Below are 23,713 nucleotides of genomic sequence, written 5' to 3'. Positions count from 1 at the left end.
TGTTTCCTCTTTTTACATGCTCTTATCAACACCGTCCTGACTGTTTGACATACTGCCTAGTACATTTCTGTATCAGTTGCGATATATTATATATTGTGTATCTCCCCCCTTTTTTTTTTTGTGTATGTTTATGCAATATATTTCCTTACCTTGTTGAAAAAACTCAATAAAACTTGTTGAAAAGAAAAGAAAAAACAACGGAATTCTGTGTTCATAGCAAACTGAATAATGGTATTTAATTTATTTGGCAGTGTATGTACATTCCAAATGCAGTTGAATTACACTAATTAGTAATGCAGGCAAATTACACTAATTACCACTAGTAGGAGTTCTGATGTAGGGAAGAATTTAAAGGGAACCTGTCTGTAACACTAGGCTGCCCAGTCTAAGGACAGCAAAAACTAGTGGCTTACACGCTGATTTCAGCGGTCTGTGAATTATGTGGAAATACTACGTGATTGTGGAGAACTTACATTTTAAATATTGCAGTGCGATGCAAGCGCTGGGTTAAGGAGACTGACATATTCATGAGGTGCTTCTCCCCCGCTAAGTCTTAACAGCTTTCTCCCTATGCACAATAATATATTATATTTATCATATCCCGGCAAGAAATGTCTACTCTATAAATGTATGATCTACCACCATGTGTCTGTATTATTTAGAGACAAAATTTTCAGCTCACCTGACTCCAGTGACTCCACAGCACCGGCCTAGATGGTTTTCCTCATGTGCAGAACTCACCTCCGTAGGAGCGAACAAACAAATTTTAAATCAAGAAAAGGTCCGCACTCCACGGATTACCCCAAAATGCTAACGTATTTTTTTATGAATATCCCATATCCAGGCAATTTCCCCACATAATAAAAAAACATAGCCTTCGCGTTTTGAAAGCTCTTAGTCATGGTCTCTGCCATTGTGCATTCGAAGTGCGTAAGCTATGTATTTTATTATGTCAGGAATTTGTCTTGATATACGATATTGATAAATACTTTTTGCATTTTTGGATAATCCACAGAGTGCGGACCTTATCTTAATTTTGAATTTGTCAGTATTATTTGCCTGTTATGTGACAGGTCACTGCATGGCGGTATCTCTTTAAATTATAGCTATTCTTTCTGTTATAATTTTATTTTTAACAGCAAAGCTAAAAAAGCCCTGAGCGCTTGCTCATGTGTAAACAAAGATCATACTGACATCTAGTGGCAAATAGTATGCAATGTTAAATACTTTTGTGTCAAAAAAGACATAGTACAGTAGGTATGATACCTTTATTGGCTAACCATAAAAGTTCTATATGCGGCTTTCAGAGCACAGAGGCCCCTTCTTCAGGAAAGTTTACAAATGAATGACTTAGAAAAAAGCACAACATTTAAGATGTTACACAAAGACGATTAGTACAGGAGATGATACATCATTAAGATAACCCGGGGCAATAAAACTGGGGTTATAGGGGTGATGACTTAGGAGTTAAGGCATCTGGAGTCAGTCTGATGCGGGATGTGACGTGTGTCCATGTAGTGGCTCATAAATCCAGGTGTTAGATCGAGGCCTTGTGTCAATGACTGGAATGTTATAATCAGCTTGAATTCCAAAATTTTTCTTTCCCTGTCGTCCTTAAAATGACCCTTTAGTATTAGGACTTTTAAATCTGCCAAACTGCGATCAGGTCCAGAGAAGTGTATTCCCACGGGTGTATCCACCTCCTGTTTTATTGTATGTCTGTGTAGATTCATCCTGGTTTGTAGTTTTTGTATTGTTTCTCCAATGTAGATTCCTTTATTGATGCACCTTGTATACAGGATCATGTACACTACATTGGAAGATGTACAGGAGAACGAGCCAGTGATTTTATAGTCCTGCTGCGTGTTTGGTATCTGGATGGTGTTTGATGATAAGATGTTGGTACATGGTCTTGCATTGTGGTGAATAGTGAAACTGAAATAGGAATGCTAATTTTGCAATAAATTTTCATGTGGATAGTTTTTACACCCTAATAAATGCTTACGTTAAAACTGTGATATTTTGTTCATAGATTCAAACAAGAGAACAGTTCAGAGAGTATTTTTTTTTTTATATTTAGAATTTTTTTTTTATGACATTCAGAAATGCAGTGATGGACTAAAAATTTATATTGGATAATGCTTACCTGCTTTTTATTCTCCAGTGTTGGATGCTTAGCTTTATTTTATTTTTATTTTTTTAGCTCTTCTCCATTGTGGCAGAACTATGATCTATAATTGCCGCATAATTACATTTTTACAGTCTGAAATGCTGTTTTGTACCCCTCTTTTGTACATTTGCTCACCAAGTCTTATTTTCATTACAGTAAGGAAATAATAGTAGTAATAGTAATGATCTAATTACGGTGACATTCACACACATAGTGAAGCGAATGTGCTTCATGGGGGGAGCAGGAGATCCACTTGCTCTTATGATTACTTTATTAAATACCGTATGTATTTTGGATATTGACACTTATTAAAAATGCAAGATAACCGGTAGATAGTGAAAATGTTTTATTACTAAAGCAAAATGAAAATATATGCTGTAATAAGGAGACAGCAATGCACACTACAAATAGAAAGTATCTTTAAAACTCAGTAGTAGAATTTTTTTAAGATCTACTTCTTTAATATATGTAAACGATTGAAGTCTGATTATCCTTAAGTAAATGAATCAATACATGCATGACAACTACAAGATGTTATATGGTTGTAGGTGTATGACCTTGTGCTCCCATCATCACAGGTTAGCTCAACAGTCCGCTCTTCAGTGGTTTCATCTTTGCAGCAGTAACAGTCATTCACTACTTTATGCATATCTGTGTCATATCTAAAAAAATAAAGAAAAGTTGTTAAGGACTGTTAAAGAATATGCATATGTCAAGGAGATGTGAAGTATTGTTTTGTCTGAGAACAAAGGCTAACCTAAACACCCTCTTGCATCCCATGGTGCGAAACATGTTGTTTGCCTGTGCTCGAAACACCCTGGAATACCCCTTTAACACCATATCAAGATAATAGACATTTACAGAGCATCTGAAGCTAAATAGCCACTTAGCATAGATCACGATGTTCATGAGGTTCACACTTTAATAAATGATGGTTTTTCATAACATTCACATGGATATTCATCCTGTTCAGCTATGTTTTATAAAGTGACAACAATGAACACTGCATATAATGTACAGATGTAGCCATCTTTATCTTGACTCTTAACAAATAAAAATCCACTGTGACAACAAACTTTAACTTGACCTTTCAATGGCATAAAGGATCACTACACTTTTTTTTTTATTTCCTCCTCCATTTGTTAATTGATCTTTCAGTGAGGTGCTGTGTGCAGAAATACTTACCGATCCATGCATCACGTCATTTTCGGGTCAAGCTCCGCCCACGTGATCACATTCTGACCTCCTCTGGAATCAATGTGTAGTTGAGAAAACCGGAAATCAGGCACTCAATGAATTCCTATGGGAGCCAGAACGTGGGCGGAGCTGGACCCGAAAAACGACGTGATAAACGGCTGGGTAAGTATTTCTGCACACTGCACCCCACTGAAACACCAATGTACAAATGGAGAGGGATATAAAGAAAAATAAGTGGAGTGCTTCTTTAAGTGATAAATTATCACGCTGTAGCAAGTTATTAGAGTCAAAAGAAGGATTTCGACATCTGTACAGTAGAGGACTACTATAAAAACAAAAAAAGATTTAACAAACAAGGAGATAACAAAATGGGAAACAACACATTTGGATAATGAACTGACCTGATGGGTCGTTACTAACTTTTACCTGAACTTGTAGTATATACTAAATGACCCAAAGAATGTGAACACCCATTCAAATTTTTGAGTTCACGTGTTTTAGCCACACTCATTGTAAACAGGAGTAAGAGCTCATCCTGAAGCAGTATACCACGCAAAATCACACAGCGGGGCCACCGAGTGCTTAAGCATCTGGCACATAAAATTCACCTACTCCCTTTTGCATCACTCACTACAGATTTCCAAACTGCCTCTGGAACTGACATTAGCACAAGAACTGTGCGTCAGGAGCTTCAAGAAATGGATTTCTATGGTTGAGCAGCTACACACAAGCCTAATATCACCATGCACAATGGCATGCATCGACTGGAGTGGTGTAAATCACGCCACCACTGGACTCTGAAGCAGTGGAAACATATTCTCTTGAGTGATAAATCACGTTTAACTATCTGCTAATCTGATAAACTAATCTGCTTTTCACAGATGCCAGGAGAACGCTACCTATTGGAATGAAAAGTGCCTACTATGAAATTTGTTGGTGGAGGGAAAGAAGGCCCCTTGTTTCTAGTGAAGGGTAATGTTAATGCTACATCATACAAATACTTTTTAGACAATGATATGCTTCCAGCTTTGTGGTAACAGTACTCTAGTTGCCCGCACAGAGCCCTCACCTCCACCTCATCAACCACCTTTGGGATTAATTGGAATGATGATTGCAAGCCAGACCTTCTCCTCCAACATCAGTGTCTCACCTCACAAATGCTCTTTTGGCTGAATGGGCACAAATTCCCACAGACACACTCCAAAATCTTGTGAAAAACTTTTCCAGAAGAGTAAAGGCTGTAATAGCCGCAAAAAGGGGCCCAACTACATGTTAACACCCATGGTTTCGGAATAGGATGTCCAACACGCTAATATATACTTGATAGTCAGGTGCCCATATATTTTTGGACATATAGTGTGTATATCACTGGTTTTGGTAACTCCCAGAAAGAAGTTTATTTGATACAGCATTCTCAGCCTAGCATTTCCTCATCCCTTCCATGTACTTTACACCTAGTAGTAAACATTCAGCGCTCATTTTGAAATTCCTGCTATAAGTACTGCCTCCTTTCTGGAATCCAACAAGGCATTGCTTTCAAACAACCAATTAGAAGGGGTGGTGAGAAGGAAGTGGGAGGTAGTGCGATTACTATGGCCCAAGTCAAAGTGGCAATGGAATAGGCAACGTTAGAATTTGTGGTGGTCGCCCTTGTATAAGGTCAAAGGGTAGACAAGGGGTGGTGCCATCTATTTTATCTGAGTTAAAGATGAGAATGATGATAAACTGCTAGGTGGGACCTGGGAATTTAGTCTTGGCGAGGAGGAGGTGAATTTGGAGGTATAAGGAAGAAATAATGATGCTCAGTGTGAGCTGGGAAATATGTCATTCAATGGGGAATGCAGCAACTTGCAAAAACTGCCATCCCTGGAATCAGACGTAATGTCACCAACACTGATTCTGCCTCTGAGTTCGCCCAAGCAAATAAAAACTTTGGTAGCAAAAGTAAGACTATGAAGACTTGCCTTAATATAGCTTCATTACATTCTCCACTGCATTTCGCCATTTTAACATAAGATGAACAGTATATTTCAATATAATCGTCTGAATCCGTGTAAGAAATAGTTAACTCCATTGCTGATGGTGATGGCTTACAGGAGTTGTCACCTACAAGAAAGAAAGTCAAGGCAATGTGTATTCACGATTAAAGTCATTAAAATTCCAAAAGACCTAGAAAATTTAGCAATATATCATGTGTCCAGGTTTAATTTTTTCAGTCTGACTTACAAAAAGTAAGCTAAATTCTGATTGGTTGCTTTAGACAACAGGACCACAATGGCAAAAATGAAACATGAACTACAATATGCTAGTTCCAATTGCACAGACTAAAGCCTTCTGCTCTACAGGCTTGAATTCTCCCAATGATGTTGAACATGGATGATGTTATCTGCCTCCAAAGGTTTTTTTCTCTACACTATGTAGAGAGAATGACAAAGATGATGTCATATTAATGACACTGATGATGTCATATTAATGAAGGAGAATGAAGATCCTCAGCCTCATCACATAGCATGATAATCCAATGAGCAAGACAGAAGATTCGCAAGTCAATCTTATTGCATTTCATGCTGATCTTATTGCATTTCATTTCTTCTCTTGTTGCCAACTGTTCCTCATGTCCTACCATTACTCTCCCTTCCCCTTCTTGACATTGAGGCCCTGAGAGTAGGACATTAAATCGGGTGAGTGAACATGTAATCGAGTGAATGATCAAGTGCCCGGGTAAGTGAGAGAACAAGCTCTTATATGATTAGATGTGTGAACAAGAGAGAAAATAGAGCATTTGTTTGGGTGAGTGAACGTTTAAAGGCAACAGTGCACTACAGCTGCTACTATTATTACATATACATACAATGGCTGGTATTCTTACTATCACATGACAGGTATTTTTCCTATATCTATTGTATTGTTCCTATATCTATTGTATTATGACTGGAAAAACTGTATGACAGTCTGTTACGGCCGCGGTCACGGACCGCAACCTCCACTTACCTGCCGCCCGCAGATCTTCTTCCTGCCGATGTCTCCCTCCCCGGGGACGTCAGCACATGAGGCTGCTCTGTCCCGTAGTGACCACTAGAGGGTGCTCGCACGCTGTTTACGGCCTTAAAGTGCCAGCGCGCGCATATGTATTTGATTAATTAATTATGCTCCAGATCAACCTGAACTATAAAAAGGGCCCTGCCCTTTCATTCCTTGCCTGAGTGTTGTTTGTAATTCCCATGTTAGTCTTGCAAATGGTCCCTTAGCCGTATCCTGTTCCCTGTGTTCCCTTGCCCTGCTACCTCTATCCTCTTTCCCATTCTGTGTTTTGTTCCTGAGCCTGTCTAGTGATTGGAGTCGTGTCCTACTGCACCTACTGTAGTCTGCCATGTCTGGCGCAACCTGCCGCACCTACTTTCATCCGTCAGGTCTGGAGCAACCTGCTGCACCTGCTGTCATCCGCCACGTCTGGCGCAACCTGCTGCACCTACTGTCATCCGCCACATCTGGTGCAACCTGCTGCACCCACTGTCATCCGCCACGTCTGGTGCAACCTGCTGCACCTGCTGTCATCCGCCACGTCTGGCGCTTCCTGCCACATCCAGCCCCATCCGTGCTAAAGCCTCTCCCAATTGTCTGGACTATCTCCGGTATTTTCGTGCTACGTACTTATTGTATAAACTTGCGCATTGACTGTGACTTGGCCAACTGCCTCTCCACTACGGCGGAGCGGTCTAGTCGTTCCACATACCCCGAGATCGTGACACAGTCTGTATTTAAGCAAAGTCTTGTACTATTATTATTATTATGTCTGGTGCTATTTTACTATTTATTGGTTGCAATGGCTGGTATCATATTGTCAGTATGGTTGATATTATTACATGAGTTCTACTATATCTGCCATTTTAATGGTCACAGTATGGCACTATTAGTTTTGCGTGTTTCGCCATTGAGGCCCACACTAATGAAAGGGCTGTGCACAGCTCTGGCCTTCATTCCTTCACTTTTAATATAACCCTTGCCATATAAGCCTTTAAAGCCTTTTATATTTTTAGATTGTCCATGACATATTAAAATCAGCCTTAATTTTGATAAATTACCCATGCTTATACTTTTACACATGCGTGTAGAGCAAAAGAACAGCACAACAGACAATTGCCTTCTGAACCACCTACAATAGTATTCTTGCTGACCCTCTATTTTTACAATCTGGAAACATTATATGTAACACAGTGACACTTACAACTATAGCAGCATCCTCTTTCATCATATATTCTTCTATCCTATAAAGACAAAGGAGAATAAAAAGGTTAGCTTATGATACAGAAGGGAATGTTAAATTAATCTTCAGCCCTTTTTTCTTTTTTTATGTCAACTTAACAATTCTATTCAGCTGGTACAGAGGAAGGATGACAACCAATATGGCCATCATTACAGGTTTCACAAGGCGTGCCACTCATCTTTCGCAAAGACTTGATCAACACATTTGCCAAGTTATGTGCTGATACAGGAGTGGGGGAAATATAGGACCATTGCATAGAATTCAGATTTTCTGGTTAGATTTCTAGGAATGCTGGGTGATAAACTCCTGCGGAATCTGTTATGGTAACCATATTGGTCATCGTCCTGCTTCCAAGAACCAGCTATAGAGTAGAAATGGCTTAAAAAATGTGAACAACATGATGCATTCATTTCTAATCCTATATATATATATATATATATATATATATATATATATATATATGCAAAACCGTGTTGTAGCTATCATTGCTATTATTTGTAGAAGTAGCATCCCATACAAGCGGCTTTGGACAATCCCAACTAGGTAGAAGGGTCCCTGAACAATAAGCACGTAATTGAGTTTCCCCCTTCTGGACCCCCAGCGATGAGCTGTAATTGGTGGGGAAACCTGGCATTAAGCGTTCAATTTCCCCACAGCACTACCACAGGGGTAACTAAGCATTACACAGTGCTCATATAAATGAATGAGTTGTCAGTATAATGCAGGACAGGACAGGTCCTCCAGAGCGAGAGACGCTCTTTGTAGCAGGGACCCCCACTTTATTAACACAGAATTCCCAAATAGTGAATATGAAAATGGGTTTTCTAAACTAGACAACACTTTTAAGTCCAGGTCAAATAAACTGCTCAAACTATGTTTTTGGCCTAAGACATATATGTCTGTATACAGTACCAAAAGAAAGTATACAGACTTATATTGAAATATACCCGTATAAATTATAGCAAGCCTATAGAGAATAATGTGCAGGGAACATTAAATACAGTGAAATTATACTTGTAAATGTGTTGTGGCAGATGTCAGTAGAGGTAATTCCAAGGAGTTTCGCCTCACCTTTGTGCAGTACTTCTGTTTTTGGCATTTGTCAACCAATACTGATAGGCCTGTCACTTCACAGGTGTAAACAACACATGGATCTTCCGGATCTTCAATTGTTTCATTTATCTAAAATATTATGAAGATCAGCATTTAGAAAAGTGTTAAAACCTGTATAACGAAGGCAATGTTTTCATAAAAGTATGCAGTTGTCCCTTTCCTTATTAAAGGCCCCTATGCTAAACTGTATTTGAAGTCCATTTTTTTTTTACAGATTTTTTTTTTCTTTACAAAAACAAGGTTACCAGCCACAGGAAGAAGGAAAATATTTCCAGTACAAACACTGATCATTAGATATAAACTTCAGACATCATGGGGAATCCAAGAGACATCTAAGGAACTCATCATTTGTAGGTACGTATTATGCTTACCTGGTACTCTGACCCATTATGTTTACATGTTAGCGGCTCTGTTGAAGAAATATGTTTGCTATTAGAAGAATAGTTATAATCATTTAATGTATTCTTTATTATATGTAAACAAAGCCTAAAATATACATTTATCTAATGTATTATAGTTCCAAGGAAACATGAGATGACAATAGCTCAAAAATATAATAGACTTATATTGTAGTGAATTATAAAAGCACATTTGTTTTGGCAATAGTTTTGTTTATATCTCAATGGTAGTTTGGGATATTAAACTGCCATGAGGTCTATAGAAATGCATAATCTAAAAGAACACTATATTTTACTTGTCTACAGTCAATAAAAGCTTGACCTTGTCTGGCTTGCCTTAGCTTTGTAAAGTAACTCAGGAAAGGTTTTGTCACATTTGTTTTGGTTTAGTCCTCTGCAAGATGTAAACTGAAACCAGTACAGCATATAAGATATACACCGCATTCCAAATTATTAAGCAAATGTTATTTTTCGCTGATTTTCCTAAATAGTCGATGCAAATGACAGTCAGTATAATCTTCAAGCCATCAACCGTTGGAGTATAATGCAAATTTTATTGAACAAATCTCCTAATGATAACAGATTTTTTTTTAGAAGTAAAAAACTCAAAATGCACTGTTTCAAATTATTATGCACAACAGAGATCAAAACATTTTAAAGGTTGTAAAGAGAACTAAAATGGTAATTTGTTGAATTTGTAGCATCAGGAGGTCATATTTACAGAAATCAAAAGCTCTTTCAATCGAAAAAAAACTTAGCAGGCGAAGTTACATGTTAACATAGGACCCCTTCTTTGATATCACCTTCACAATTCTTGCATCCATTGATTTTGTGAGTATTTGGACAGTTTCTGCTTGAATATCTTTGCAGGATGTCAGAATAGCCTCCCAGAGCTTCTGTTTTGATGTGAACTGCCTCCCACCCTCATAGATAATTTGCTTGAGGATGCTCCAAAGGTTCTCAATGGGGTTGATATCAGGAGAACATGGGGGCCACACCATGAGTTTCTCTTCTTTTTATGCCAATAGCAGCCAATGACACAGAGGTATTCTTTGCAGCATGAGATGGTGCATTGTCATGCATGAAGATAATTTTGCTACGGAAGGCACGGTTCTTCTTTTTGTACCACGGAAGAAATTGGTCAGTCATAAACTCTACGTATTTTGCAGAGGTAATTTTCACACCATCAGGGACCCTAAAGGGGTCTACCAGCTCTCTCCCCATGATTCCAGCCCAAAACAGAACTCCGCCACCTCATTGCCGACGTCGCAGCCTTGTTGGGACATGGTGGCCATTCACCAACCATCCACTACTCCATCCATCTGGACCATCCAGGGTTGCACGGCACTCATCAGTAAACAACACGGTTTGAAAATTAGTCTTCATGTATTTCTGAGCCCACTGCAACCGTTTCTGCTTGTGAGCATTGTTTAGGGGTGGCAGAATAATAGCTTTATGCACACTTGCAAACCTCTGGAGGATCCTACACCTTGAGGTTCGCGGGACTCCAGAGGCACCAGCTGCTTCAAATACCTGTTTTCTGCTTTGCAATGGCATTTTAGCAGCTGCTCTCCTAATCCTATTAATTTGTCTGGCAGAAACCTTCCTCATTATGCCTTTATCTGAACGAACCCGTCTGTGCTCTGAATCAGCCACAAATCTTTTCACAGTACAATGATCATGCTTAAGTTTTCTTGAAATATCCAATGTTTTCATACCTTGTCCAAGGTATTGCACTATTTCACACTTTTCGGCAGCAGAGAGATCCTTTTTCTTTCCCATATTGCTTGAAACCTGTGGCCTGCTTAATAATGTGGAACGTCCTTCTTAAGTAGTTTTCCTTTGATTGGGCACACCTGGCAAACTAATTATCACAGGTGTCTGAGATTGATTACAATGATCCAAAGAGCCCTAAGACACAATACCATCCATGAGTTTAATTGAAAAACTAATAATTAAATGTTTATGACACTTAAATCCCATGTGCATAATAATTTGGAACACGGTGTATGGGCATGCTGTGTAGAAAAAAAAGCTTCTATTATTCACATTTTACATCTTGTATGAATCTCCAAGGCATCTGTACAACACCAAAGATTCTACTGCACATTAAATTTGAATAGGAGCTGGGCAGGAGAGACTTTGGGCATCTTATGGTTTATTATGGTGGTCATGTCTCCTGTAGTAACTTCAGACTTGGGAGAAGAGTAGGTGTAGTGAAGATGAAAGGAAAGGGACCATTTAAGCTGGCCATCAGCTATCTAACCATCTGTAAACTGTAATGCAGGAATTGGCCAAGTGTGCATATTTATTGCCATAGGGTGAGGGAAATCAATGGTTGCCCTGGTCAGCTTTAGCCCTTTTTGCCTCTTTGGGACTGCATCTTTTGTGTGTATATATGTGTATATATATATATATATATATATATATATATATATATATATATATAAACAATCTGCATTAAGACAATAAAATAGGTTAATCTGCATTCCTGTGGGAAACCATCAAAAACGTAACGTAATATCACTATGAATTATGTCAAGTTAAAAACTCAGCTCTGCTAGAGTCATAAAACGCTTCATGTTTATTCATACAAGTAAATATTTTCAAGCATACCAAAAATTATCAATTTTTCTTTCTGTATTAATGTGTACCTCTAGTTAACAAAAACTTACTGTGTAAAAATGACTTTCTTGTAATGTACTTCATATCCTGTTCATGCCATGTTTGCTTCATAAAGCAGTATGGACTGCTAGTGCTATTTGATATTCATAAAGTGCAGAAATGAGACAAAGCTTTGGACAGGGGTATAGCTACAGGGGTGCAGAGGTAGTCGTCGCAGACAGGCCCTTGTGCCTGAGCGGCCCAAAGTCCCCTCTTCCACGAAATTACAAGTAGCACATAGAAGGTCAAAGATTTCTGCATTATGGCCCATTTATTTTAAGCTATGCCTTTGGCTGTGGGCTCTGTCTCCTACGCTCCTATATACAGTATGAAAACTCTTTTCAGCTCCTGTTAGAAATGACGGAAGCTTTGTGGCAGAAACTTCATGCTCAATAGGTATGCTTATAGAAGCACTGGAGGTACATGAACCTCTTTAATTGTATATAAAGGCAACATGTTTAAGAGCAAAATACTACTGTTTCCATTTATTAGTTATGCTGACAAAGTCTGTTACAGCGAATAATAACCAACATAACCTAATATTTTTGTCCAGTCCAATGAACAGGCCAATAATCGTGGATGCTAATGAGACTAGTATTTAATGGAAAGAAATCTGCAATTAATGGTCCTGCTCTTTCTTCATAGTAGAAAATGATCACTGTGCTGGCACCACTGGCATAACAGGGGTCCTGAAGACAGCCAACTTCACAAAGATTTATTTCGTAAAAAGTAGGTATCATTTTTTGCGAAAACTATAAAGACAGACAAAAGGACACTTACCACAATATCCACAACAAGAATCTTCAGACAGCTTTGTTGGGTCTTCAAACACCCTTCTTTCATTTTCTCTACAGACATCTTCTCGGTCACAATTATGTGGCGCACAGTTAATTTTCCCAGTGGTTCCATCACAAGTGCACACATTACAGCCAAATTCAAAGGTATCTCCATCCTAAAGTCACAACCAAAAGATTTAGAATCTGGCTGGATTTATAAGTGAATTTTTTCATGCACCCTTTTTGAAACTTACACTATACAAGTCTCCTGAGGGTCCACAACAATCTGTCAACACAAAATTATTAAATGTGGTTTAGTTCTATTATGTGTCAATTTACAACAATAATAAGAACACAATAGCTGGGCTCAAATTCATATAAAATGTACTATGTTTTGCAACTGATCATCATGGTGTTTTTTTAAATCTAGACATTGTATCTCTGCAGCGTGTCTATTCTGAACTTTTACAGACTTAAAGAGGCTCTGTCACCAGATTAGAAGTGCCCTATTTCCTACATAATCTGATCGGCGCTATAATGTAGATGACAGTGGTTTTTATTTTGAAAAACGATAATTTTTTCGCAAGTTATGAGCAATTTTAGATTTGTTCTAATGACTTTCTTAATAGACAACTGGGCGTGTTTTTACTTTTTACCAACTGGGCGTTGTACAGAGGAGTGTATGACGCTGACCAATCAGTGACTAATCAGCGTCATACACTTCTCATTGTTCCAGCCCAGCTTCTTTCACTGTACAATCAGGCTGTAACAATGGGCTGGAGCAATGAGAAGTGTATGACACTGATTGGTCATTGTCATACACTCCTCTGTACAACACCCAGTTGGTCAAAAGTAAAAACACGCCCAGTTGTCTATTAAGAAACTAATTAGCATAAATCTAAAATTGCTCATATCTTGCTCAAAAATGATTGTTTTTCAAAATAAAAACCTCTGTTATCTACATTACAGCGCCGATCAGATTATGTAGGAGATAGGGCACTTATAATCCGGTGACAGAGCCTTTTTAAATGTAATATTGTTTTACCTGTATAAAAGAACACAGCCAACAAAGTTGTAAGGACATGTTCAGATGTGGTAGCAGGGTCAGACATAGGTTGGCGCCCTGTGCGGGACTCTCTAATGCTACCCTCCAAAAATAAAAAATTAACCACAAATATACTGTACATAAAGATATATTTAGACATGCAGACAAATATATATACACACATAGGTCAATATATACAGTGAAGGAAATAAGTATTTGATCCCTTGCTGATTTTGTAAGTCTGCCCACTGTCAAAGACATGAACAGTCTAGAATTTTTAGGATAGGTTAATTTTACCAGTGAGAGATAGATTTTATATATATATATATATATATATATATATATATATATATATATATATATATATATATATATATATATAAAAAAGAAAATCACATAGTCAAAATTCTATATATTTATTTGCATTGTTCACAGAGAAATAAGTATTTGATCCCCTACCAACCATTAAGAGTTCAGCCTCCTCCAGACCAGTTACATGCTCCAAATCAACTTGGTGCCTGCATTAAAGACAGCTGTCTTAAATGGTCACCTGTATAAAAGACTCCTGTCCACAGACTCAATTAATCAGTCTGACTGTAACCTCTACAACATGGGCAAGACCAAAGAGCTTTCTAAGGATGTCAGGGACAAGATCATAGACCTGCACAAGGCTGGAATGGGCTACAAAACCATAAGTAAGACGCTGGGTGAGAAGGAGACAACTGTTGGTGCAATAGTAAGAAAATGGAAGACATACAAAATGACTGTCAATTGACATCGATCTGGGGCTCCATGCAAAATCTCACCTCGTGGGGTATCCTTGATCCTGAGGAAGGTGAGAGCTCAACCGAAAACTACTCGGGGGGAACTTGTTAATGATCTCAAGGCAGCTGGGACCACAGTCACCAAGAAAACCATTGGTAACACATTACGCTGTAATGGATTAAAATCCTGCAGTGCCCGCAGGGTCCCCCTGCTCAAGAAGGCACATGTACAGGCCCGTCTGAAGTTTGCAAATGAACATCTGGATGATTCTGAGAGTTATTGGGAGAAGGTGCTGTGGTCAGATGAGACTAAAATTGAGTTCTTTGGCATTAACTCTACTTGCCGTGTTTGGAGGAAGAGAAATACTGCCTATGACCCAAAGAACACCATCCCCACTGTCAAGCATGGAGGTGGAAACATTACGTTATGGGGGTGTTTCTCTGCTAAGGGCACAGGACTACTTCACCACATCAATGGGAGAATGGATGGAGCCATGTACCGTCAAATCCTGAGTGACAACCTCCTTCCCTCCACCAGGACATTAAAAATGGCTCGTGCCTGGGTCTTCCAGCACGACAATGACCCAAAACATACAGCCAAGGCAACAAAGGAGTGGCTCAAAAAGAAGCACATTAAGGTCATGGAGTGGCCTAGCCAGTAACCAGACCTTAATCCCACCGAAAACTTATGGAGGGAGCTGAAGATCCGAGTTGCCAAGCGACAGCCTCGAAATCTTAATGATTTACAGATGATCTGCAAAGAGGAGTGGGACAAAATTCCATCTAACATGTGTGCAAACCTCATCATCAACTACAAAAAACGTCTGACTGCTGTGCTTGCCAACAAGGGTTTTGCCACCAAGTATTAAGTCTTGTTTGTCAAAGGGATCAAATACTTATTTCTCTGTGCACAATGCAAATAAATATATATAATTTTGACAATGTGATTTTCTTTATTTTTTTTAATATAATCTATCTCTCACTGGTAAAATTAACCTAGCCTAAAAATTCAAGACTATTCATTTTTTTGACAGTGGCCAAACTTACAAAATCAGCAAGGGATCAAATACTTATTTCCTTCACTGTGTGTGTGTATATATATATATATATATATATATATATATATATATATATATATATATATATATATACACACACTATCGTTCAAAAGTTTAGGGTCATTTAGAAATGTCTTATTTTTGAAAGAAAAGCAGTTTTTTTCAATGAAGATAACATTAAATTATTCAGAAATACACCCTATACACTGTTAATGTGCTAAATGACTATTCTAGCTGCAAACGTCTGGTTTTTAATGCAATATCTACATAGGTGTATAGAGGCCTATTTCCAGCAACCATCACTCCAGTGTTCCAATGGTACATTGTGTTTGCTAACTGTGTTAGAAGGCTAATGGATGATTAGAAAACACTTGAAAACCCTTGTGTAATTATGTTAGCACCGCTGTAAACAGTTTTGCCGTTTAGAGGAACTATAAAACTGACCTTCCTTTGAGCTAGTTGAGAATCTGGAGCATTACATTTGTGGGTTCGATTAAACTCTCAAAATGGCTAGAAAAAGAGAGCCTTCATGTGAAACTCGACAGTCTATTCTTGTTCTTAGAAATGAAGGCTATTCCATGCGAGAAATTGCCAAGAAACTGAAGATTTCCTACAACGGTGTGTACTACTCCCTTCAGAGGACAGCACACACAGGCTCTAACCAGAGTAGAAAGAGAAGTGGGAAGCCCCACTGTCCAACTGAGCAACAAGTAAAGTACATTAGAGTCTCTAGTTTGAGAAATAGACGCCTCACAGGTCCTCAACTGGCAGCTTCATTAAATAGTACCCACAAAACGCCAGTGTCAACGTCTACAGTGAAGAGGCAACTCCGGGATGCTGGCCTTCAGGGCAGAGTGGCAAAGAAAAATCCATATCTGAGACTGGCTAATAAAAGGAAAAGATTAATATGGGTAAAGCACACAGACATTGGACAGAGGAAGATTGGAAAAAAGTGTTATGGACAGACGAATCGAAGTTTGAGGTGTTTGGATCACACAGAAGAACATTTGTGAGACGCAGAACAACTGAAAAGATGCTGGAAGAGTGCCCAACGCCATCTGTCAAGCATGGTGGAGGTAATGTGATGGTCTGGGGTTGCTTTGGTGCTGGTAAAGTGGGAGATTTGTACAAGGTAAAAGGGATTTTGAATAAGGAAGGCTATCACTCCATTTTGAAACGCCATGCCATACCCTGTGGACAGCGCTTGATTGGAGCCAATTTCATCCTACAACAGGACAATGACCCAAAACACACTTCCAAATTATGCAAGAACTATTTAGGGAAGAAGCAGGCAGCTGGTATTCTATCTGTAATGGAGTGGCCAGCGCAGTCACCAGATCTCAACCCCATAGAGCTGTTGTGGGAGCAGCTTGACCGTATGGTACGCAAGAAGTGCCCATCAAGCCAATCCAACTTGTGGGAGGGCCTTCTGGAAGCATGGGGTGAAATTTCTCCCGATTACCTCAGCAAATTAACAGCTAGAATGCCAAAGGTCTGCAATGCTGTAATTACTGCAAATGGAGCATTCTTTGACGAAAGCAAAGTTTGAAGGAGAAAATTATTATTTAACCTAAAAATCATTATTTCTAACCTTGTCAATGTCTTGACTATATTTTCTAGTCATTTTGCAACTCATTTGATAAATATAAGTGTGAGTTTTCATGGAAAACGCAAAATTGTCTGGGTGACCCCAAACTTTTGAACGGTAGTATATATACACACACACACGAGGCATGTATACACACACACACGAGGCATGTATTCACACACACAGACACACACACTCACACACACACACCACACGAGGCATGTATACATACACACACGAGGCATGTATACACACACACACACACACACACACACACACACACACATGTAGGAGGCATGTATACATATAAACACGGACACACATACATAGGAGGCTTGTATACGTATACACACACACACACACACACACACACACACAGGAGGCATGTATACATATACACACACACACACACACACACACGTGGCATGTATACATATACATACATGAGGCATGTATACATACACACACAGGAGGCATTTATACACACACACACACACACATGAGACATGTATACACACACACACAAACACACACGAGGCATGTATGCATACACACACGAGGCATGTATACATACACACATGGGGCATTTATACATACACACACACGCACACACACGAGGCATGCATACATACACACACCCAGACACATGAGGCATGTATACATACACACACACACGAGGAATGTATACATACACACACGAGGCATGTATACATACACACACACACACACACACGAGGCATGTATACATACACACACACACACACGAGGCATGTATACATACACACACACACGAGGCATGCATACATACACAGACGAGGCATGTATACATACACACACTCACACACACGAGGCATTTATACATATAAACACACACACACACACACACACACACAGTACAAATAATGTAGATGTTACCTGCAGTCCTATGTAACATCACAGATAACACACAGGGATAACCACACACACCCACATATATATACACAAACAAACACACACATAGAAAAATATACACATGCACAGAGACATATAGACACACACATACTGTAACATATACACACAGACATATGTACACAGAAAGGAGCTTACCATCTCTCCTTGCTGCACAGGTTTCTTGCAGGATGGGCTGTGGGCGGAGCTTCCTCCTCTGCTCTGCCTCTGCTTCCTCAGTGTGTGTAACGAGGAGCAGAGAATATACAGTTCAAACGGCCTGCACAGTGGTGCCCCCTACATGCTGGGAGTCTGCAGCACCTGGTGCACCCGCACGTGTCGCACACCCCTAAGGCTTTCCCTGCATGGTAGACTGGTTGCAAATTTCCACTGTGGACAGTCTGGAGCAGAAATCTGCAGCACATTTGTATTTTATTGATTTATATGGATTGTTCTTTCAGTCGTGCAGACATTGCAGAAATATATTGTACGGAATATAGCTTGCAGAGCGGAATTTATATTCTGCAGCATGTCCATTTTCTTGAGGAGCAGCAGTGGATTGATGCAGTGGATTTTACCCTCTACAATGCATAGGCTGAGACCTAAGGCAAATCCGCTGCTAAATCAGCAACAGAATCTGCATGCATTATATCCAGATTTTGCCACAGATCCGTTGCGGATTTGCCACAAATTCGCAGCAAGATTCAAAGCAGAAATTGTCTGCCATGTCTGAACGTGCCCTAAGAGCCTCCTGCCTTCTAGCAATTTTTTTGCTATGAACAAGCTTTTGGGTTTAAACCAGAATTCAATACATCAAATTCAACCCCCATCGATCAGCAGTTTAGAGAGCAATACAATTACACATATCACGAAATGTAGGAATATCATACTATTCTAAATGCCTTAAAAAAACAGACTTATAAATAGTGATCTCTATATTAAAATTTGTAACAAAAGCAGTAAGCACTTACTAGAAGTGTTCACTTACCATATGCAGTTTTAGTAAGATATTTCGGAATATCTATCAGGAAAAAATGAAAGTATTAGGTTACTCTAAGTGTCGTCACTGCGTAAGTAAGATATTAGTTTTTCAATATTACAAATATTTTGAACACCATAAGCTTATATTCACACAGAATAATTCACAGCAAATCTATGATAAAGTCCCCAACAAAACGCTGCAACATACATGGCCTTAGTGAAAGTGTTTCCAAGATAACATGTTAAATTAAAACAGAATGCTGTAAAATAAAAAACAAATGCCAATTATATACAGTAATCATTTTAATGTCTACTCTGCATACTATGCTCATCAAATTCCCAAATTCCCATACCTGCCGCACATAGTTACATAGTTAATAAGGTTGAATAAAGACACCGGTCCATCAAGTTCAGTTTAATAATCCTACCATGTTAATCCAGAGGAAGGAGGAAAAAAACATGAGGTTGATGCCACTTGCCTCAATCGGGAGAAAATTCCTCCCGACTCAAAATATGGCCATTAGAATAAATTTCTGTGTCCATTAGACATAGCACTCTCACTCCTTTGGATATATTGAACCAAGTAGGAGCCTTTTTGTCTCTGGCACAGGCTAGAGAGATATTGTCATGTCAGAACTTAAACGCTTGTCAACATAGCCTCATCGGTAAACTAGTATGTAATTCCCTTCCCTCTACTGGAACTCTCAGACCTCTATCCTGGTTTGAAGAACTCTGGTCACAATTTCAACCACCTAAAAAGTTACTATCACAACTTAGTAAATTAATTGCTACACCGGAAGAGGGAAATATACCATATTTTATTAGAGAGTGGGAAAAAGACTTAAATGCCACATTTTCTACAGCAGACAGGCTGAGGACATTTAAAGCTCCAAAATGAACATCTTCATGTATAAAAATACATGAGAATGCTTATAAAATAATCTCCAGATGGTACCTGAAACCTGTCAGATTAAAAAGAGACGTATAGCACATCATCGGATGTCTGCTGGAGATGTAGCAATGGTATTGGAACATTCTTACACTTATTGGCATCCTGTACACCTGTACAGTGTCATATAATGTACTGGGAAACTGAAACAAAATTCTTTGCGGACTGAAATTGGAAAAAAACGTGATTCCTCCATAGTTTTTTGGGTTTCGTTTTTACCTTGCGGCCAAAACAAAAACAAAACTTCATTCTGCAATTCAATTCGATTACAGTGATACCAAATTTATATATTTATTTTTTTATATTTTACTACTTTAAAAAACAATTAAAAAAAGCTGTAACTTTTTTTTTTTTGGGTGGATTGAGTAGTGTGATGGCTTATTTCTTGCAGGACGAGCTGTCGTTTTTACTGGTGCATACAATTTTTTTTATCACTTTTTGTCATTTTTTTGCACCGCTAAGTTGACCAAAATACAGCGATTTTGGCATTTTATATTTTTTATGGCGTTCACCGTGCGTGTTAAATAATAGTATATTGTAATAGTTCAGACTTTTACAGATGCAGCAATAGCAATTTTGTTTATTTTTTACATTACTTTAGAGGAAAAATTGGAAAAAGATTTTTAGTTTAACTTTTAATATATATATATATATATATATATATATATATATATATATATATTTTTTTTTTTTTTTTATTTTTTATTTTTTTTTTATTTTTTTTTTTATTATTTTTATTTATTTTTTACTGCTAATAGCTTTATTTAACTTTTTTAAAATTATTTTATTAGTCCCCCTACAGAACTTGAACCAGTAATTGTTAGATCGTTGGTACAATACACTGCAATACTAATGTATTGCAGTGCATAGTCATATTTGCAGGCTTTTGTTAAGACCTGCAGAGGCAGAGTGAAGGCAGTCCGGGGAGCCTTCATTAGGCCCCTGGGCTGCCATGACAACCATCTGCGTTGTGGGGGTGCCGATGAGCTGTCAGATGGGGCCGCCCCCTCTTTTTAACACCTCAGATGCTGCGGTCGCAATTGACCACAGCATTTGAAGGACTAAACTGCCAGGAACAGTGCAATCGCTGCTTCTGGTTGTTAGTCTCGGGTTTCAGCTGTAAGACAAAGCTGACACCCGCAGCATATGGAGTGCGCTCCATACATCACCCTCTGCACCAGTCCATAAAAGGACATGGTGGTGCATGAAGGGGTTAAAGAAAGGCATCAAGGTTCTACTTGAACTTGTTCAAAAAATCAACCATCACAACATCCTGTGGCAGAGAGTTCCATAGTCTCACTGCTCTCACAGTAAAGAATCTCCATTTGTGACGATGGTGAAACCTTTTCTCCTCTAGACGTAGAGGATGCACCCTTGTCATTGTTACAGGCCTATGTGTAAAAAGATCATTAGAAAGATCTCTCTACTGTCCAGTCATATATTTGTGCATTGTAATTAGATTGCCCCTAAGCCTTCTTTTTTCTAAACTGAACAGTCCCGAGTTTGATAACCTTTCTTGGTACTGCAATCCGCCCATTCCCTTAATTACCTCTGTCACCCTTCTTTGCACCCGTTCTAGTTCAGCCATGTCCTTCTTATACACAGGTGCACAAAATTGTACACAATATTCCATATGTGGTCTGACTAGTGATATGTATAGAGGCAAAACTATGTTCTTGTCATGAATATCTATGCCTCTTTTCATAAATCCCATGATTTTATTTGCCTTGGCAGCAGCTGCCTGGCACTGGTTGCTAAAGCTAAATTTACCGTCCACCAATATCCCGAAGTCTTTTTCAGTAGCACTTTTACCCATTGTTTTACCATTTATTGCATAAATTGTAAAATGTGTTTTCTCGACCCAAGTGCATAACCTTATATTTATCGACATTAAACTTAATTTTCCGTTTCTCTGCCCAAACCTCCAGCTTCCCCAAATCCCTCTCCCCGTTCCCTAGTTTAAACTCCAACCTTCTAGCCATCTTTTGCCCCAACACAGCTGCACCCTCCCCATTTAGGTGCAGTTCATCCCTACCTTAGAGTCTGTAGGCAACAGAGAAGTCGGCCCAGATTTCTAAGAACCCAAACCCCTCCTTCCTACACCAATTCTTTAGCCACTTACTCAGCTGCCTAATCTCCCTCTGTCTTTCTGGTGTGGCACATGGTACAGGTAATATTTCTGAAAATACTACATTTGAGATCCTTGACCTGAGTTTATTACCAGAGTCCCTGAAATCATGTTTTAGGACCTTCCACCCACCTCTAACTTTGTCATTTGTGCCATTATGTGCCATAACCGCTGGGTCTTCACCAGCCGCTAGCAACAACCTTTCAACTCGATCAACGATATGCCGAACATGGCCATTACACCTCAAGGTAGCTTCACAAACCCTCACATCCTCCATATTTTGAATATGCTCAAACTACAAATTACCATTATTGAAATATGCTTACGAAGTTATTGTGCTGACTTAGGGCATTTGTGACAATTTGACCTCACTTATTTGATAATCTTAACAGTATTTACTCAGTGGCAGCTACCCTATTAGGTTGTGTTGTGATATTATACATGACCCCAATCTCTTTCTATGTAAAGAATGTTGTAAATTATAGGTCAGACAGAATATGCCACATATGAATGAATGGGATGTTTTCCATAAAAAAAAATATCGCTGTATCGCGTTAAAGGGGTTTTCCACGTTCTCACAACTGATGACCTATCCACCGGATAGGTCATCAGTACATGATCTGTGGGGGTCCGACACCCGGCCCCGCACAGAACAGTTGGTCTGGTGTCTCCGTACACCGGACGTACATGCCGGAAGCAGTTGGCTCCAGCCACGGAATAGTGGCCAAGCTGCAGTACTGCAGCTCTGTGCCTATTCAAGTGAATAAGAGCAGACCTGCTGTTCTGCAGCACGGCTGCTATGCTATGTACGGAGCCAACGGCTTTCGGCTCTGTACATAATATTATGTGCCAATACATCTGGTGCCCAAAGGCCACCGGAGCGGCTGATCGGTGCGGGGTGCGGGTGTCGGACCCGCATCGATCATATACTGATGACCTATCCAGTGGATATGTCATCAGTTGTCAGAACATGGAAAACCCCTTTAAGGAATTAGTAGGCATATTACAGTACATGAATCTTTAAGGACATCTTCAAAACATCATTTACGCATGTTCTAAATTAAAATAATCTTCCAAGTAGATAGGAAATTGTAAATAACACAAATATCACAAGTATAAGAGCAAGGCATGTTTAATAGTAACAAAAAAAATATACCTATTGTCGATAGATGTGGAAAGACTGGTCCAACCTCTATAAACAAAAAAATATATAAATAATGGCATCATAATGAAGGTGTTTTATGCAAAATGTCACCAAGTGAATGATCCCAAGCAGCTTTCGCTGTACGGAACATATTACATAGTTACTTAGGACTAAAAGAGACACACATCCATGAAGCTCAATCCATCTCAGATTAATTATATATCATTTATTGCTAGTTTATTTAGAACCCTGATATGTGTTGTCCAGTTCTATCTAGCTATTTGTTTGAGAGGTTGGAAGGCTATATCAAAGTCATGTGCATGGATCCTATACAGCAGCACAGGGAGTCCATCAGACTCCATGAGTACGTAGATATATTCTCCAAGAAGCAATGTTTCCCATAGAGAATACTTTCATATATAAGGAGTTTAGTGTAGCATGCCACCATATGGTACTGTGTGAATTCTGAGGCATATGGAGGTAGAGTAGAAGCCCCATGGACCTCTATGGCAGTCTTCTTATGGCTCCGTACAAAACTAAACAATTA

The 23,713-nt window shown here is 39.0% G+C and overlaps 1 protein-coding gene across 1 annotated transcript in view; it reads right to left on the bottom strand.

The window, feature by feature from the left end:
* Positions 1–2,503: 2,503 nt before the first annotated feature.
* The window catches only part of MUC19 (mucin 19, oligomeric), a 34,192-nt gene continuing 12,982 nt past the window's right edge, over positions 2,504–23,713 (bottom strand). Inside the window, exons 4-12 of the mRNA XM_075855065.1 lie at positions 23,179–23,214; positions 18,953–18,985; positions 12,837–12,868; positions 12,587–12,758; positions 9,116–9,153; positions 8,703–8,813; positions 7,593–7,632; positions 5,332–5,473; positions 2,504–2,832 (exon numbers count right to left, since the gene is read on the bottom strand). Coding sequence (XP_075711180.1) covers positions 2,664–2,832; positions 5,332–5,473; positions 7,593–7,632; positions 8,703–8,813; positions 9,116–9,153; positions 12,587–12,758; positions 12,837–12,868; positions 18,953–18,985; positions 23,179–23,214 — 773 coding nt within the window. The 3' untranslated portion in view covers positions 2,504–2,663. The remainder of the gene's footprint in view (positions 2,833–5,331; positions 5,474–7,592; positions 7,633–8,702; positions 8,814–9,115; positions 9,154–12,586; positions 12,759–12,836; positions 12,869–18,952; positions 18,986–23,178; positions 23,215–23,713) is intronic.

Source organism: Rhinoderma darwinii, chromosome 3 (genome assembly GCF_050947455.1).
Source record: "Rhinoderma darwinii isolate aRhiDar2 chromosome 3, aRhiDar2.hap1, whole genome shotgun sequence".
In the NCBI taxonomy this organism is placed as follows: domain Eukaryota; kingdom Metazoa; phylum Chordata; class Amphibia; order Anura; family Rhinodermatidae; genus Rhinoderma; species Rhinoderma darwinii.
Note: the sequence above shows the minus strand (reverse complement) of the source record. Positions and strands in the feature narration are given on the sequence as shown.